The sequence below is a fragment of the Condylura cristata genome, unplaced genomic scaffold (genome assembly GCF_000260355.1).
Source record: "Condylura cristata isolate star-nosed mole 26May11 unplaced genomic scaffold, ConCri1.0 scaffold00025, whole genome shotgun sequence".
Classification (NCBI taxonomy): Eukaryota; Metazoa; Chordata; class Mammalia; order Eulipotyphla; family Talpidae; genus Condylura; species Condylura cristata.
The window spans coordinates 29733991-29750256 of NW_004567126.1; the positions used below are offsets into that span (position 1 = coordinate 29733991).

The following is a 16266-nucleotide window of genomic DNA, read 5'->3' on the forward strand; positions in this document are numbered from 1 at the left end:
GTCCCTGACGGCCTGCCCCTGGCCGGCCCGGCCCCCAATTCCTAGGCGGGGGGCTGCAGCAGAGGGGAAAAGCCCACTCTGCAGGCCGGGCTGCAGCACTGAGGCTGGCTGGGCTCCAGCTCCCAGCCCCTGGCAGGAGGCGGCTCCTGCAACTTCAGCTCCGGAGAACGAGGAGGCTGGCCGACCTTACAGTTTCGGTTTAGCAGAAGGCTTGTGCCAAGCCCAGCTGGCTAGGAGGCTCACTTCCTGGGGCATTTCTCTGCTTGTTTTTAAGCTTGGGGAAAGAAACAAAACTTTTTTCTTTAGTGCAGTAAAGAACCCTACCTTGGTAGAAGGACCCCCCCTTCACCCCGCTTGCTGGAGAGGGAAGATCCTCCCCAGGGAGCTCTTCCTGCAAGGCCCCGGTCCCCCCAGGAGTTCTGAGCCCACCTCATGGGCAGCCACAGGAGTCCCCTTGACCTCTGGGTCTTGGGCTGCAGAGGTGGCCGGGTGGGAACAGCCCGCTCCGCGGGGTGGGTCCTAGTGTGCCCAGAGCTCAGGTTGGCTCCAGCACAGCCTGTAACAGCAGCGGCAAGGCAGCCAGGTTTCGTAATAAACCGGTCTTTTAATTGCTACAGGCAGGAGGAGGGAGAAGGGGAAAAAAGAGGCAAAGACTTGGGTGGCGCCAGCTGCAGAGAGAAGAGGCACTGTTTTTGCAAAGGAGCCTGGAGCTGCTAACAGGGACTTAAGTAACACTTCCTGGTGAGCCTGCAGAGGGTGAGGGCGGCAGGAGAGTGTTGGGGGGTGTGGAGGCGCGCTGCTGGAGTGGAGAGGGGGTGCCAGGAGTCTGGGACCTCTTCAGAAGTAGCAAATACACGAAAACCCAGAAACTTTAGATATTTATTACAAGGCCATCATAGTAGAAGTAAGAATATATGTATCTGCAAGCTTCCCTTCTCTCAGTGATTCAAGTAACAACTGCAAGTAACAAAATATTGTCTATTTAGTTTGCAAACTGGGAGTGCTGGGCACCGAGCAACACAGCCCCAGCTCCCGAGTCCCAAAGTATAGTCCTGGTGAGGGTGCAGACCCTCGGGTCAGCCAGCTCCGTCGGTCCTGCCAGCTCCAGTATCAAGAAAGGTGAGGAAGTGCATTCAAGTCTCCCCGCCCCAGTGTGGCGTCCAGGAGCTCCACAAGGGAAGGCAGCAGCCCCCCACTCCAGTTTCTGCTCGTCAAGGCCTGAGCTCCAGGGCCTCCTCTCCTGCGCCGGGACCCCCGGGACCCCTCTTCTCTTCCGTGGCCACACTGGCGCTGCTCCAGGCGCTTGGCTCTGGGGTGGCCACCGCTCCCCTCTTCTGGTCTTCATCTCCAATGATCCTGCCCCCGTAGTCTCGCTCACGGGTTGGGTTGTTTTGGGGGGGTTGGGGGGAGGGTGTCAAGTATTTATTTTCTATTTTGGCAGCAACGCAACATTCTGATGCTCGAAGGACCTCAGCGTTCCTGGAGGGCAATGTAGGGGACCCACTGGTTGTTCCCCCGGCTTTCTTCACAGTAACTGGCTACCTCCACCAAGCCATGGCTTTTCCAGGCATCTGTGTGAGGATTCTGTGGGAGACAGAAAAGAAGGGGTTCAGCTGGAGCCCCAGGAGTGGGCGGGGAGCCTCCCTCTCCCAGGGCCCCTTTGGGGAAAACAGGCCAGCTCAAAATAGTTGGGTGACGAGGCCTGGCCGGGCCGCCCGCGGGACATGCCAAGCGTGGCTGGGCGCTGAGCTGGTGCAGGCCAGGCCAGCTTGACTTTGTTGACAAACACGGCGGGGTGCCGGGGTGGGGTGGGGCAGGGCCCAGCCTAGCTCACCGTGACCAGGAGGCAGTGCAGGTCTCGGGCCTCGGTGCTGCCCTGCGTCTCGGCGGGCTCCCCCAGCAGCTGTGCCAGGCGTTGCATGCCCGACACTCGCAAAATGTTGATGTCGTTGTCACAGCAAAAGGATTGGATGAGCGTGAAGTGGATTTGCAGGGCGATGTCATCCTCCTCCTCCTCATCAATGGCCAGGAGGCACAGGACCACGCTGTCAGGGTCCCTGAGGGGGCCCAAGGAAGGAGAGGTTCAGCCGGGAACCGGGGAGGGAGGGGCCATGCATGGGGAATTTGCAAAAGCAAAGGGAAACCGCAGGTGTGCCTGCAGATGGTGAGGATGGGGAGAGGGCCCAGCATTCAAGTGTTAGGGAGGGGAGGAGATAAAACCTTGCAAAAGCAGCAGCCTCCGAGGTCTGCCGCCCCCCAGCCCTTCCCACATAAGCAGACGCTCTCTACAGTGGGGATACTTGCGGTCGTCCCAATCCCGTGCAAGAGAAGGATGCAGGAGGGAGCGCGCTGAGCGGTCGGGGGGTGGGGAGGGGGGTCCGCACCCACGCCCGGTCTGGGGAGGGGGTTCTGACTCACACATTCATCAGCTTGGCCGACTCGTACACCCCCACGGTGAGGCGGTCCTGGCGCTGCGCCGCCACCAGCAGCTCTTCCACCGCGGCGCTCACCATCTGCATCCTGGGGTCAGAGGAGGGAGAGGCGGTTAGCCGGCTGGTCACCCGGCGACCGCACCCCGTCCGACTTCAGGCGAGGGAGCCCGGGCTACTTACTTCTGCGCCGCGTTGTCGCACGCCACGACCTCTTCCAGCGTCATGTTGCAGTTATAATCCACAGTGGAAAGCAGTCCCACGACAGTCTCACGGGAGAAAAACGCCAAATCCGAGGCCGAAGAGCCCACAACCTGCCCACGAAGCCCGAGTGCTCGCGCAACAACTTCGGAGAGCGGCGAAATCCTTCCCAGAAACCACGGCGGAAAGTCACCAAGTCACAAAGAGAGAATAATCCAGCGCTCCCAAGATGTAGATTCCGGCCTGAGGCTTCTGCAATCTGAACCGGGAACAGCCGGCACAGTCTTTTATAAGCTTGTCAGAGGCGGGGCCTCGGGGGCAGCGGGCTCTCCTATTGGCAGTTAGTCAGAGGACAGAGAAGCCCGCGCTGCGATTGGCTGCGGGTGGGCAGGGGCGGGGCCCCGCGCGCGGGCGCCCCACGTGGGCGCGGCAGCCGGGATAGGGCGCCGCGGGGAACGTGAGCCAGGAAAAGAAAAAAAAGCAGAAGTTTTTCTCCTGATTTCCCGGCAGCGGCGCCGCGTTTCGGGGCGCGCGCGGGATTTCCAGCGCGCGCAGTGCCCCGGACTTTCGGGGAGGGGGGCCTGGAATCCCCTTGCAATCCCCGGTCTGCGCTTTCCTGGGTTCTCCAGGAGCCTGCACTATGCGGGGACCGGGTTGGCAGCTTGACTCCCTCAGGGTGGTGGGGGGTGCTGTGGTTTCCCCAGCCGCGGGGACCCCAGGCCCCGGGTACTTCACTTCTCTGAGCCTCTGAGCCTCTACCTAAGGGACCGCAACTCAGGTCTCACTGGGTTATGGGCATACAATTGATTATATAAACGAGGGGATCACAGCGATCAATAAACGTGGTCGTCGAGGGAGGACGCTTCCAGGCCCCCAAACTGGAGGCGGCGAAGGCGGCCTCTGTGTCCGCACCTGTCCTGCGACAATGCCCACCGGCCTGGTTGTGCTGCAGAGAGCAGAAAGTGAAAGAAAGCACACAGAATGCTCAACAAACATTACCTGGTGGTCGCGGTAGGCCACCTCAGAATTTCCAAAATCAGGGGCTAGAAGGCTCTGGGCATCCTAAGAACTAGACCCGGCGCCCCCTCCCCAGCCCCCGCGAGTTTCAGGGTGGGGCGCGTGTGGGAGGCGCAGGTGGCTCGTGGCTCAGGTTCGACCCTTGGCGCCCCCTGCCGGCGCCTCGCGCTCCTTGGCATGACCGCGCCGGACGGTAAAATGAAGTCGAGTCCTGGGAGACCAAGAGGGGATTAGGTTCCCGGCTGGTGCTGCACAAGAGGCCACCAGGCTCCGTTTGCAAAGGCGGTCGCTTTTACTTCCTCCCCCGGGGTGGTCGTTTATGTGTCGGGCGAGGACTGTGAACAGAGCTCTCTGTATCTCGGTTCATTTAATCCTCAGGGACCGGGAAGCAGGGCTACAGTTATCTGCCTTCTGCAAAGGGGAAACTGAGGCTCGGCGAGGCCACCACTCCCCCCAGGCTCTGGCTAATTCGTGTTGGAACCACAAGAGTGAGCCAGGCATGGCAGCATGCAGGGACTGCCGCCATGCTCAGGTCTCCCCAGAAAGACAGTTCACGAGCCAGGCGGGCAGCCCCGCGTGGGCAGCCTCCCACGCTCGATCGGGGGCTCCCGGGTGACTCACAGCTGTGTCCCTCCCCCGCCAGTCTGGGGTCTGGCCTCGGTCGCGCGGGCCCGCTTCCCCGTCTTCCCATCCTGCGGGCCCGCTGACGCATCGCGCCGCCTCCGCGCCGCCCACCTGGCGGGCGCGAAAGGTCCGGACGTTGCGAGGCGCGGCGGCGCCACCTAGTGGCCGTAGTGTGTCCGTACGCCAGCTGCTCCGGAAGGGACAACGGTCTTCGCTGCGTTACACGTGCAGGGTTTTATATACACAATATTTTCCTACGCAAATGTATCTAATAATTTTACATATGTAGTATTTTATTTTTAATCTATTTTTGAATTAAAAATTTTAAAGTTTTTAAAAAGATTTGCTTATTTATGCATACAGAACTGGGGCACAGGCCAGAGGTGCAGTGGCGGTGAGAGGATTCACCAGAGACAGAGCGGGGAGCAGAACAGGCCGACGGATGAAGTCCACTGCTGAGGGGAGCAGCGGGCGGGTCAGGAGAGGTCTGCCGGCCATGTGGGTCACCTCTGGGGCAAGCAGGTATCGAACTCGTGCTGCAGTGGCGTTAGCTTCTCAGTGCTGCCTTTGGCCCGTTGCGTAACAGAGAGGGCTCCAAACCTTTACAGAATTGGAGAACCGGCGAGAGGTGTGGGGGGTGAGAGGATTCACTGGAGCCAGAGTGGGGAGCAGAACAGGCAGATCCACTGAATGCACTGCTAAGCGGAGCAGTGGGTGGGTCAGGAGAGGTCTGTGGCACCATGTGAGTCAGTGTCATGGTGGGGGATCGAACTCACACTGCAGTGGCTTCTGAGAGCTTCACAGTGCTGTGCTTTAGCCCGTTGGGCCGCCAGGGAGAGCCCCAGATGTAGTATTTTTAAAAATCAAATCGACAAACGGCTGTCCAGAGGAGCCTGCTTTTATCATGGGGCATTATATACATTAGAAACTGTCTGTAACCATCACTATTAAAATCTAGGGAAGGCACCCCACCCGTGATGAACAAACTAGTCATCTTATGACTATTGACATGGGTCTGACAGAGTCAGGACGGGGGTGGGGGGCAGAGAGGTGGACCCTGCAGGGCAGAGTGAGTTACTGTCTTCATTTTGATCTTCTGTTCATCATGTATTTTTTTTTTCTGTGTTGATTTTTATTTTTTAAATAGTACGTTATCTTGACTGAGCTTTTGGTAACCCCCTGGATTGTGAGAGGGAAGTCAGAGTGGGGAGGGCACCAGGCAAAACGGGTGCTGAGAGAGGGGAGGTGTCTTCCCCGAGGGCCGGAGACGGCAAGCCTGACAGCCCAGCCTGACAGCCCAGCCTGCCCACCGAGCTGCCTGATGCAGAGGGGAGATCCGGACCCTGATCTTTGCTGTCCTACTTTGTCACCGAGCAGGGTGGGGACTAGGGTGACAGAGCACTTCATTCCTTCAGTGCAATTTTTTTTGGTCATCAAAAAACCTCAGTCATCAAGATAAATTTTCCCCTGCATTTTTTTTTTTAAGATTTATTTATTTGTGCATACAGAACTGGGGTACAGGCCAGAGGCTCACGGGTGGTGAGAGGCTTCACCAGAGACAGAGTGGGGAACAGAACAGGCAGATGGATGAAGTACACTGCTGAGGGGAGCAGCGGGCGGGTCAGGAGAGGTCTGCCACGCCATGTGGTCACCTCCGGGGCAGGCAGGAATCGAACTCATGCAGAGGCGGCTTTAGATTCTCTGTGCTGTGCTTTAACCTGCTGCGCCACCAGGGAGGGCCTCCCCTGCATTTTTAAAAAAGATTTTTTTATGCATATGAGAACCGGGGTACAGGCCACAGAGCTGCAGTGGCTGCGGAGGGCTTCATAGTGCTGTTCTTTAACCCATCACACCACCAGAGGGCGCCCCTTTCCTGCCATTTTTTATTGAGCCAGAAATCACTTAAGATTTACTTTTTACTGTGTTCTGTTTTTGTATAGTCTCAAGTTGGTGCAACCATCACTACCAGCCCAGGCAAAATAAGCAGCATTTAATGCAACAGTTTACATCAAATGCATGCCCAGGGCCTCACAGGTGGTGCAAGTCTCAGCACTCTGAAGCTATCTGAGCCCCTGCAGCAGGAGTTCGATCCCCGGCCAGGGAGTGACCTATAGGGCGCAGCAGACCCCTCCTGTCTCCCCACTTCTCCCCTCAGCAGTGTATTTCAGTCGATCTGCCTGTTCTACTCCCCACACTGTCTCTGGTAGATCCTCTCAACCCCTGAACCCCTGGCCTACACCCCAGGTCTTATACGCATAAATAAAAAAATCTTTTTAAAAATGCATGCCGCAGAATCCATGATGAACTGGACATTAATGTTTCCTTTCAGAAAAGACCACCAGCAGCAGCACGCCAAGCTGTATCAGAGCCGCAGCCTACAGGAAAACCAGGAGGCTGATCCTGCCTTGACCTGTGATTGTGGAAATCTAGCCCATGTGATTTTCTTTTGCAGTTATTCTAACATTGCATCAAAATATGATTCTTCAGGCCCTCCCTGGTGGCGCAGTGGGTTAAAGCACTGCGCTAAGAAGCTAAAGCCACTTCCGCATGAGTTCTATCCCCGCCTGCCCCGGAGTTGACCACATGGCGAGGCAGACCTCTCCTGACCCGCCCGCTGCTCCCCTCAGCAGTGTACTTCGTCGATCTGCCTGTTCTGCTTCCCGCTCTGTCTCTGGTGAAGCCTCTCACCCTCCGCATCTCTAGCCTGTACCCCAGTTCTGTACAAATAAATAAATAAATCTTTAAAAAAAATATGATTCTTCACCCTGACTGGGTTTTTGCCTCCCTCCTGTCTCACCCAGCTTCCCGGGACCCTGCCCAATTAACCAGTCCACAGCTGTAAATGTAGTGTTAAAACAGCCTGGTGTTATTCTGCTGTTGCCAATCTCTCTCCTTTCTGCTCTTAATAATGACCTCGTGTATGTCGGTACTGCATCACTTGGAGCATATATATGTATGAGTTATTTCTTCTTATTGTATTAGACAATTAATCATAATGTAACGGTCATAGATTATTATATTATTACCTTGTTTATCGATTCATGTATACAAGAACTGGGGTGCAGGCCAGAGATGTGAAGCAGGGGTGATGGGCTCCCCAGAGACAGAATGGGGAGCAGAATAGGCAGATCCACTTAAACACACCACGGAGGGGGGCAGCGGGGAGGTGGAGAGGTCTGCTGTGCCCTGGGGGTCACCCTCTGCCCCCATCAAACTCAGGCCAAAGAGGTGCTCACATGGGGTTAAGCGCTGAGACTTACAGCCGAGGCCACCAGGGATGCCCATCTTTTTATTTTTAGACATCTTTGTGTTTTGTTTCTCTTCCATTTCCATTCCCTTACATGTCACTTCTGTGGACTCTTGTCTGAAGCACCTGCGGGCCCAGGTGGGCTCATCCCCGGCCGCATGTGGGCCATGTCTCAAGCTGGGCATCTGTCACCAGTGTTTGTCATTACTTCATAATCACCTCCTTACTGCCACTCCATGTCTGGCACAACAAATTCTTTTGACGCGGGTGGCAAGGGGACCCTAAACTGGCAAGGCCCCCTCCTCGATACATTACGTCTGGGCTCTTCACCCACACGCACAACTGCAAGACGTCTCAGCCCCAGGAAACAACGGGATTTACTCAGCCAGCGGGAAACAAAGAGTTTCTGGGGCCAGTAATGACCGTTGGCTTTACCCAAAGTCATGTCCAGTTCTGTCTGGCACAAAGACCGTTATGGTGGCGTCTTCCTGCCACTGACCGGCATCGGCCGCGTGCCAAGATGGCGCCATGGCCGGGTTCCAGCTCACGAAGACAGCAGGAGACACGACAGGAGCTGCCAGAGCTGCAGGACGCCCCAGCACAGCCCCGATGAGCGACCTCAGGGCAGCAGCCCCAGACAGGCGGCCTCGGTGGCGCAGCTGAGCCAGGCTGCAGCCACAAACCCACAAGGCCTCTCCCTCTCCAAGGCTGGCGCTGGAGGCCTCCACCTTCAGCAGCCCGCGGTGGCTCCACGGTGGGCCCGCGAGGGCCTAACATCCAGACTCCCAAGTGCTGCTACAACCCCAACCTTGAACCCTGGAGCCCCACAATCTTCTTTTTCTCCCTTTCTGTTCTGTTCTGCCCTCTATACCCCTCCAAGGAAGCCCCCTCAAAAACTGCTACCTCTTAGCATTTTCCCTGAGGCTGTTGTCTTCACAGCAGGGGGGCATCCCTGCCTCAGCCACCCCTAAACTTTTAGTCTTGGGGTGAGGGGGAGGGCCCTGCCCTCTTCCTGTCCTGAGTGCTAATCCTACTGAGGGAGGCTGGGAAGGATGAGCACAGCCCCTGACCCAGCTAGTAAAGCGAGGTTCTTCCCGCCAGTGCCCAGTTTACCAAGCATAAAATCCAAGCAGGTAGCAGACTGTAGTGATGTCTCAGACACAAAAGGTCAAAGAAAAAGAGGGCGAGGAGCCGCAGCGGTGGGACCTCCTGCCCCTTTGAGATTCTGCTCAGAACCAACAAACCTGGTGCTGGAAATGAAAGGCAGCCAGAGGCCAGACTGACCTGAGAGGCTTGCATGGGGGTCTGAGAGTCAGGGGCTTTTTTCTTTTATACGCTTCTAGGTGGGGCAGTTTCCTTTTTTTGGAGTAGTTTGCTCCCCCCTGCCCCCCTTTTCTGTAAGGTGGTGTTTTTCCTCCTGACAGGTTGTGATTCTTGTCAGTTTGGTCCGAGCAGGCTGTGGATTCCGGTCAGTTTCTTCCTCACCTGGCCAGGCCTCTGCCAGCCTAACAGCCAGGCTCACCCTGAACCAGCCCCTCCCAGTGAGAACTGTCTACTTCAGGGCAGTCTCTGCACCGGCCACCTGTGCCTAGGCAGGTCCTTTCCACCCTCTCCCTCTGCGGACAGCGGCCTCCTTCCTGCCTGTGACCTGCACCTGCCGGAGCTGCTCTGCACTGACCTCCCTCAGCGGAGGCCGCTCTCCTAAGGCCGCCCGCAGCCGGGGAGGCCTCTCAACAAGCCTGTCCCTTTTGGGGCAGCTCTTCCTGCCCGCTTGTGTCCCATATGCCTGTCCTAACCCTAATACACCTGCTCTTTAAACGTATCTTAGTCTGGGCCCTCCCTGGTGGTGCAACAGGTTAAAGCACAACACTGTGAAGCTGTCTCCAGCCCTTGTAGCACGAGTTCAATCCCCAGCTAGCGAGGTGACCCCCAGGGCTCAGCAGACCTCTGCTGCCTCCCCATGGCTCCCCTCAGCGTGGATTTCAGTCCATCTGCCTGTTCTGCTCCCCACTCTGTCTCTGGTGAGTCCTCTCACCCTCGCGCCTCTGGCCTGAACCCCAGTTCTTGTACGCAATAAATAAATCTTGAAAAAACACATATATAACCGAGTCTCTGTCTCCTGGAGAAACTCACCTGGGAACTCGCCAGGTGCGCTGAAAGGGGCGCTCTGGTGAAACCTTTCCCAGAGTGAACCCCAGGACTAGCACTGACTCCAAAGACAACATCACAACCAGCACAGTGCGCTGGACTGGAAGTTTTTATCTTTAAGCACTTTAAATACTCCGCGCCTTCCCCTCCTTGCTGAAAGGTTTCTGTTGAAATGCCACAGTCCAATTTGGCTGCCTGGTAGGGTGGTCTTCCCCTCCATGCTTTTAACCCTGCTTCCTTGTCATTGACTTGACTTCCAACAGTTTTGTTACACTGTATCTTAGAGAATGTCTGCATTGTTTTACTAAACTCTGGGCCTCCGGGCCAGACAGGGGATTTATTTTTTCACAGACTCAGTTGATTCCCAGCAATTATTTTTGTAAACAAATTTTTCTCATCCCATGACAGGATGGAGTCTCTGGAGGTTAGGCCCTAAGCGCCTTCACACTGCTGCACTTTTCAAAATTCTGTTTTCTGTATGTTCTCTGCCACTGTGCTTCTGATATACGCATTCTCTCTTACTTATGCATACAGAACTGGAGTGCAGGCCAGAGGAGCAGAGGGTGAGAGGATTCCCCAGAGACAGTGGGGAGCAGATCTACTGAAATCCACTGCTGAGGGGAGGCCGGAGAGGTCTGCTGAGCCCTGGGGGTCCCTCCCCGGCTGAGACAGCTTCACAGTGCTGAGACCTGACCCCTGGCGCCACCAGGAGGGCCCTCGTCCCACCTGGCCTTGCCCTTGCTTGTGTGCAGTTCTGCATCATCCGTTGTTCCCTAATTCAGCAAGTGTGGTCCTAACTGTTACCTGAACACCTCCTCAGGTGTGGTTCTGCTGGGCTGAGGCTACCGTGGGGGGTTTTCACTCAAATGTTTGTGACTCATTCTTCTGTCTCTTCGTTTTCAGTGTTCATGGGCTGCAATAGGGACTTTCCTTTTGTTAGTAAATCACCTTGTTCCCCTCCTACAAAGAACTGGGAAAATTCCAAGGTGTTTTACTCAGTAGATTTATTTATTTATTTATTATGATTTTATTTATTTCTGCATGTAAGAACTGGGGTGTAGACCAGAGGTGTGGAGTGTGAGAGGATCCACCAGAGACAGAGTGGGGAGCAGAACAGGCAGATCCACTGAAGTCCACTGCTGAGGGGGGCAGCAGGCGGGTCAGGAGAGGTCTGCTGTGCCCTGTGGGTCACCCCCTGGGCTGGGGCTGAACTCAGGCCACCTTGGCTGGCAATAGCCTTACAGTGCTGAGACCCAGCCCCTCGGGCCACCAGGGAGGTCCACACCCAGGAAATCTAGATGCACATTACTTCGCGAATCACTGCCTTTGCACCTGTCCGTGTCCAGGCACCTGCGCTGGTGACAGGGCCAGTCGGCCACCGTGAGCATCAGGGCTCAAGCTTCCTGCAGCGTGTGGACCCTGAGCTGTGTGCGTGGCAGGGATCTGCTGGTCCCCTCCCAATACTCGGTCAAATGCCTGTACCACCTTGCACCCACCCCAACCCCCAGGCCATGGCTGACAGAGGAGGTGCCGGGGGAGGGGTGTGGTCACCACCTGGGTCCAAGCTGTCCTCTCTGTGCTCTGTCTTCCGCTCTGGGTGGGTCACCAGCAGGTGTTTAGAATATATCGCGGCCTCGGGCTGCAAACAGTAGCAGTCAGTGAGGAGGCTGAGGGATGGTCTGGCTGTTCACAGCCCCAGCCCCAGCCGAGAAGCAGGGAGCCTGAGAATCAAGCTGGAGACATCACCCCACACCGCCAGCCCCCATGCCCAGGGGCCCCTCTGTCCTGTGCACCAGCTCTGGGCCCCAGTTCAGTGCAGGGCTCACGAGTCTCTGACATGGGCATGTGAGGAGAGGCCTAGACAACAGCCTCCCTCCTTTCTGGGGGTTGCTCTGCCCCCCATACCCCCACAGATACAGTTAATTACAGTTTTTCCTGCTCCTTCCTACCATATCATTGCTCCCAATGTATGTGGTAATTAGAGTGGGGAAAAATATTTGGGGTGCAGCTGGCAGGCTGGGGGTGAAAGCGTACACCAGAGACAGAGTAGAGAACAGACAAGCTGGATTTATTGAAATACATAGCTGAGGGGAGCAGCAGGGAAGACGGGAGAGGCGGACTTGAGGCTCTTGTATGCTGTTTTCTCTGGCTCCCTAACTTGGGGCACCATTTTAGACCTGTGGTCTGCTGGGATGTCCTGTTGGGCACTGGCCTTTGACACAGAAGTGTCCTGGCCCTGTGTCCGCCGTCCTGCAGCTGGGCTGGTTCTTCTGGTCCCAGTGGTCCCGCTTCTGGCCCGTCCCCATAACAACCGTAACACTTCCCTCATCTATTCACCCCCCCAAACCTGCCTGCGAGGCGTGGGGGCTCAGTGTGGAGCCTATGAAGTGGCACCCCACGGTAATCATCCATTTATCCTGGGGTGCTGTCCATTTATCCTAGGTTGCTGTCGACTTGCTCTGTTATGATTAAGTTGTGAATTTGTGGAGGGAGAACCCCATTTCTGCCACTGGCAAGCTTGATGCAGGGAAGGGCTGGGCTCTGACATCCTGTTTTTATTTGTTTTGTTTTGGGCAAAGATAAGTGAATTGTGACTTCTGTTCCCAAGGAGAGGCCTATGGCAGAGGTGAGTCACCTGAACTTTGAGAAGTGGTAAGACCGGATGGGACAGGGAAGGTGGGGTGGCATGCCTGGGGACAGGCTGGGCCATAGCAAAGGCAAGGGGTGGACAGGTCAGGGGCGGAGGGAAGTAGGGTGCACGAGGAGGACAGGAGTATGGAGTGTGGCACTCAGGGCCTGGGTGGGGACTCTGGTATGAGGTCAAGGTAGTCTGGCTTGGGGGCCTCCCTGGGAGCCGGGGGGCTAGGCCTCAGAGCTAGCACCACCGGGGTGTGCTAGCTGGATCCTGGCCAGGGAGTGGCCCACATGGCACAGTAGACTTCTGCCTCCCCGCTGCTCCCCTCAGCAGTGTGTTTCCGTGGATCTGCCTGTTCTGCTCCCCACTCTGTCTCTGGTGAGTCCTCCCACCCCCTCACCTCTGGCCTGTACCCCAGTTCTACAAACACACAAAAAAGACGTTCTGGTTCAACGCCACCTCCAGACCCATGGGATACAAAGTTAGAATGCTGGGAAAGTATTCTAGCTGGTAAAGTAAAACAGTAAAAATTTACATCTTAAAACAGTATCTACTAGCAAATCTGAAGTTCCACGTGCCTCCTATTTCTCTCTTTTGAGAGTATTCTTTTTAAACTGAGCTGTAATTTACACAACATTTTGTGAGTTAAAGTGTTGGCTTGCTACAGTTACCAATTGCAACATGACCCCACCACAGTGAGCTTGTGTCCGCCAGCATTAGCTTTGTGTGTGGAAGGGCATTCTGTTTCTTTTGGGAAGTGTTCTATGCAGGAGTCTATGCAGGAAGTCTTTTTTTTTTTTTTTTTCATCTTTCAAATATGAAACATATAAAACTTACATGTGAGTTTTATTGATACGTATTTCTATTTCGATGGTTTCCGTTTTTAATCCCTATTGCTACAGTGAGGGGTTCAAAATCCAGATCAGAGTCTCCCTTATCTGTTGCCCCTGGACAACAGTCAGCAAGGACCTGAATTGTTTTGACAATGGTTTGAGTGAGCTTGGAGGCAGACTCTGTCCTCTGACACCTGGATTAGACTGCAGCCTGATGAAGTCAGATGACCCTGCTAACTCTTGTACCCAGATCCCTGAACCAAAGAAACTGAGATTAGAAATGTGAGTTTAGGGCCCTCCCTGGTGGCAGGATGGGTTAAAGCGCAGTGCTATGAAGCTATCTGCAGCCACTGCAATGTGAGCTCGATTCTGAGTCGGGGAGGTGACCCACATGGCACAGCAGACCTCGCCTGTCTCCCTGTCTCCCCACTGCTTCCCTCAGCACTGTATTTCACTCAATCTGCCTGTTCTGCTCCCCACTCTGTCTCTAGTGAATTCTCTCACCACCTGCACCTCTAGCCTGTACCACAGTTCTTGTATACATAAATAAATCTTACAGAACTGGGATACAGGCCAGAGGTATGTGTGGGGGGTGAGAGGATTCACCAGTGACAGAGTGGGGAGCAGAAGAGGCAGATTAACTGTAATACACTGCTGAGGGGAGCAGCAGGGAGACAGGAGAGGTCTGCCATGCCATGTGGGTCACCCCACTGGTCAGGAATCAAACTCATGCTGTAGTGGCTACCCATAGCTTCATAGTGTTGCGCTTTAACCTGTTGTGCCACCAGAGAGGGCCAACAAATAAACATTAAAGAAAAAAGAAGAAATGTGAATTTAAGTTACTATACGCTGTGTTCCTTAACAAAAGGGGCGAGTTCTGAGAAAGCCCGCATTAGGCAATTGCATCATTGTGTGACTGTCGTAAAGCGAGACTACAGGCTGCTGCACGCCAGGCTCAAAGGTACAGCCTTTGGGACCACAGGTGTACAGACAGCCCATCACTGCTGGACACATGGCTGTGTGGTGCACGACCACATATGGAGGCTTTGTTATGAGGCAGTCCCCAACGAGTACATGGATGTTAGGTTACATGTGTGTTCACGTCTTCATTATCTGTCTCCATCCACTAGAATTCCTCTCACTGTCATGCCTTCATACCTGCAACATGGACTTTGTGCTGCTCGGTGCTGCTGCCTTCTGTTCACCTACTTGATCTTCTGGTTCTTTCCAAGTCCTTGCTCAAACGTCCCCTTTTCTCAGGGGACTACTCTTAAAAAATGCAGCCCCCTGGCCACATGCTACCTCGTCCCTTTACCCTACTGTGTTTTCCCATGCTCATATGTCTTCTAACATATATCATTGAGTCATTTGTAATGTATATTGTTTCCTCTGGGGTCTCCTCATTCTGTCCAAGTAGAGCAGAGATCCTGCTTCCATGGGGGAGGCAGTCCCAGAGCTGCACAGGGGAGCTGTCTCACTGGTCTTTGATTTCACCTTTCTGGTGGTTCACATTGGACCCCAGCACCCTCCCTGTCCCCCACCCCCGTTTCTGTGGGAGTTCCAGTCCCAGGTTCCCAACGAACCCAATATTCCAGGCTTAGCCTCCAGCCTTTGGAATCTGGGCGCCGAATTCTATCCCCTCATTCAGACCTCAGAATCTGAGCTCTGTATTTTCAGGCTCTGAAATCCCTGCCCCCAGTCCCATCTAAGTTCCAGAACTTCCCCTCATCTCCGCCCCTCCCCCTCTTCCCATTAAGGCTCCGGAATCTCGGACCCAGAGCCACACTGGGAACCTCGCAAGATCCGGGAATACGACTTCCGCCGGCCCTTCCCCGCTGCCCCGCCAACCCCCCTAATCCAGGCTCGGGAATGCGACCCGGGCTGGGAGCCAGCGGCCACCGTTAGTATGAGATTTTGAAAAACTCGGGCGCCAAACTCCGGGGTGGAACGAGGATGGCTGCGCTAGCTGCGCGGGTGGCCCGGTGGGGCTGGACCTTGCTGGGCTCAAGGACTCTCGCCCACCGCGGGTCCCCCCACCCCTGAAGAGACGTCAACTGGCCTTTGCTTTCTAGCACCGGGGTCGGAGCGGCCCGGATTAGACCTAAGCGCGCTGGAGAGGGGCCCCTGGGAACCCTCTCTGGACTCCCTCGGCGCCTCAACCTGCCGTCTGGAGAAGTGTCCTGAGCTGTCGGGCACCCCCCGTTTGCCTGGGGCCCAGACCCCCGAGATCTCAGAGCCACGCCTACGAGTGTCGGGGTGGGAGGGGTGGGGGGTGGGGAACACCCTCCAGCTGTCATCTCCTGGCCGGCTGGGCGCCCAAATTTGAAAATTGCCGACGCCTGCAAACTGAGCGCGGGATCCGAGCTCCGCGAACCACCCACGGGAGCGAGCGCGCGGCTTTCTGGGACTTGGAGTCCAGCCCCCGGGGGTCCGGCCAGGGGAGGGGGGGATGGGTGTGGGAGGGGGGAGCCCGGGCGCACCGATTCTCCAGCCCAGCTCTGAGGAACCAGGGCCAGAAAGGAGGACCGCGACTCCACTTTGCGGAGGGGCAGACTGAGCCAGCCCTGCATGTGGCAGGAGCGCGTCTTCCAGGGAACAGCGCCGGCCGAGGTCTGGGAGGCGAAGTCTGAGCGCAAGGCCGGCAGTGCAGTGAAGGGCACCCATAGGGGTCAGGTCGATGGGTGGCCTGGAGGTGTCCACGAGAGGTTTGATGAGGTTAGGGCTGCAGTGAAAGCAGGTGGGCCGAAGGTAGAAGAGGGGCCCCATGCCACCCCAAACCTCTAGGGTGCTGTCTCCAGCACAGACGCAAGTAGTATCACTTACGAGTATTTTGTGTTTTATGTTGGATATTTCTACCTGTAGAGGGCCTGACACGGGCCTAGGATGTATGGTCACTTTTCGAAGGCCACCGGAACTCAGGACTGCCTGGGGTCTGAGGGGAGGCTCCTGGCTTCTGGTAAGAGAGTAGTATTAGTAATAAGCATCAGGTGTTCCAGACACAGTCGTCCAAGTGCATCCTGTTCACCCCAGAGGACAGTCCTCAGAGGCTGCAAAAGGAGTCACAATCTCCATTTGCCCTTTTTTTTTTTTAAGATCTATTTATTCATGCATCTAGAACTAGGGTACAGGCCA

The 16266-nt window shown here is 55.7% G+C and overlaps 1 protein-coding gene across 1 annotated transcript; it reads right to left on the minus strand.

The window, feature by feature from the left end:
- Window positions 1-865: 865 nt before the first annotated feature.
- Window positions 866-2873, minus strand: GADD45B (growth arrest and DNA-damage-inducible, beta). The gene is made up of 4 exons (XM_004689373.2): window positions 2613-2873; window positions 2419-2520; window positions 1835-2057; window positions 866-1584 (listed from the first exon to the last, which is right to left on the minus strand). The coding sequence occupies exons 1-4, from the start codon at window positions 2654-2656 to the stop codon at window positions 1471-1473; spliced, it is 483 nt and encodes a 160-aa protein (XP_004689430.1). The 5' UTR covers window positions 2657-2873; the 3' UTR covers window positions 866-1470.
- Between the last annotated feature and the right edge of the window lie 13393 nt (window positions 2874-16266).

Coding starts and splice junctions, on each gene's coding strand:
- GADD45B (XM_004689373.2), bottom strand. CDS start 2,656: ATGACGCTGGAAGAGGTCGTGGCGTGCGACAACGCGGCGCAGAA. Junction 2,521..2,612: donor TGCGACAACGCGGCGCAGAA/GTAAGTAGCCCG, acceptor CTCTGACCCCAG/GATGCAGATGGTGAGCGCCG. Junction 2,058..2,418: donor TCGGCCAAGCTGATGAATGT/GTGAGTCAGAAC, acceptor GGGCCCCCTCAG/GGACCCTGACAGCGTGGTCC.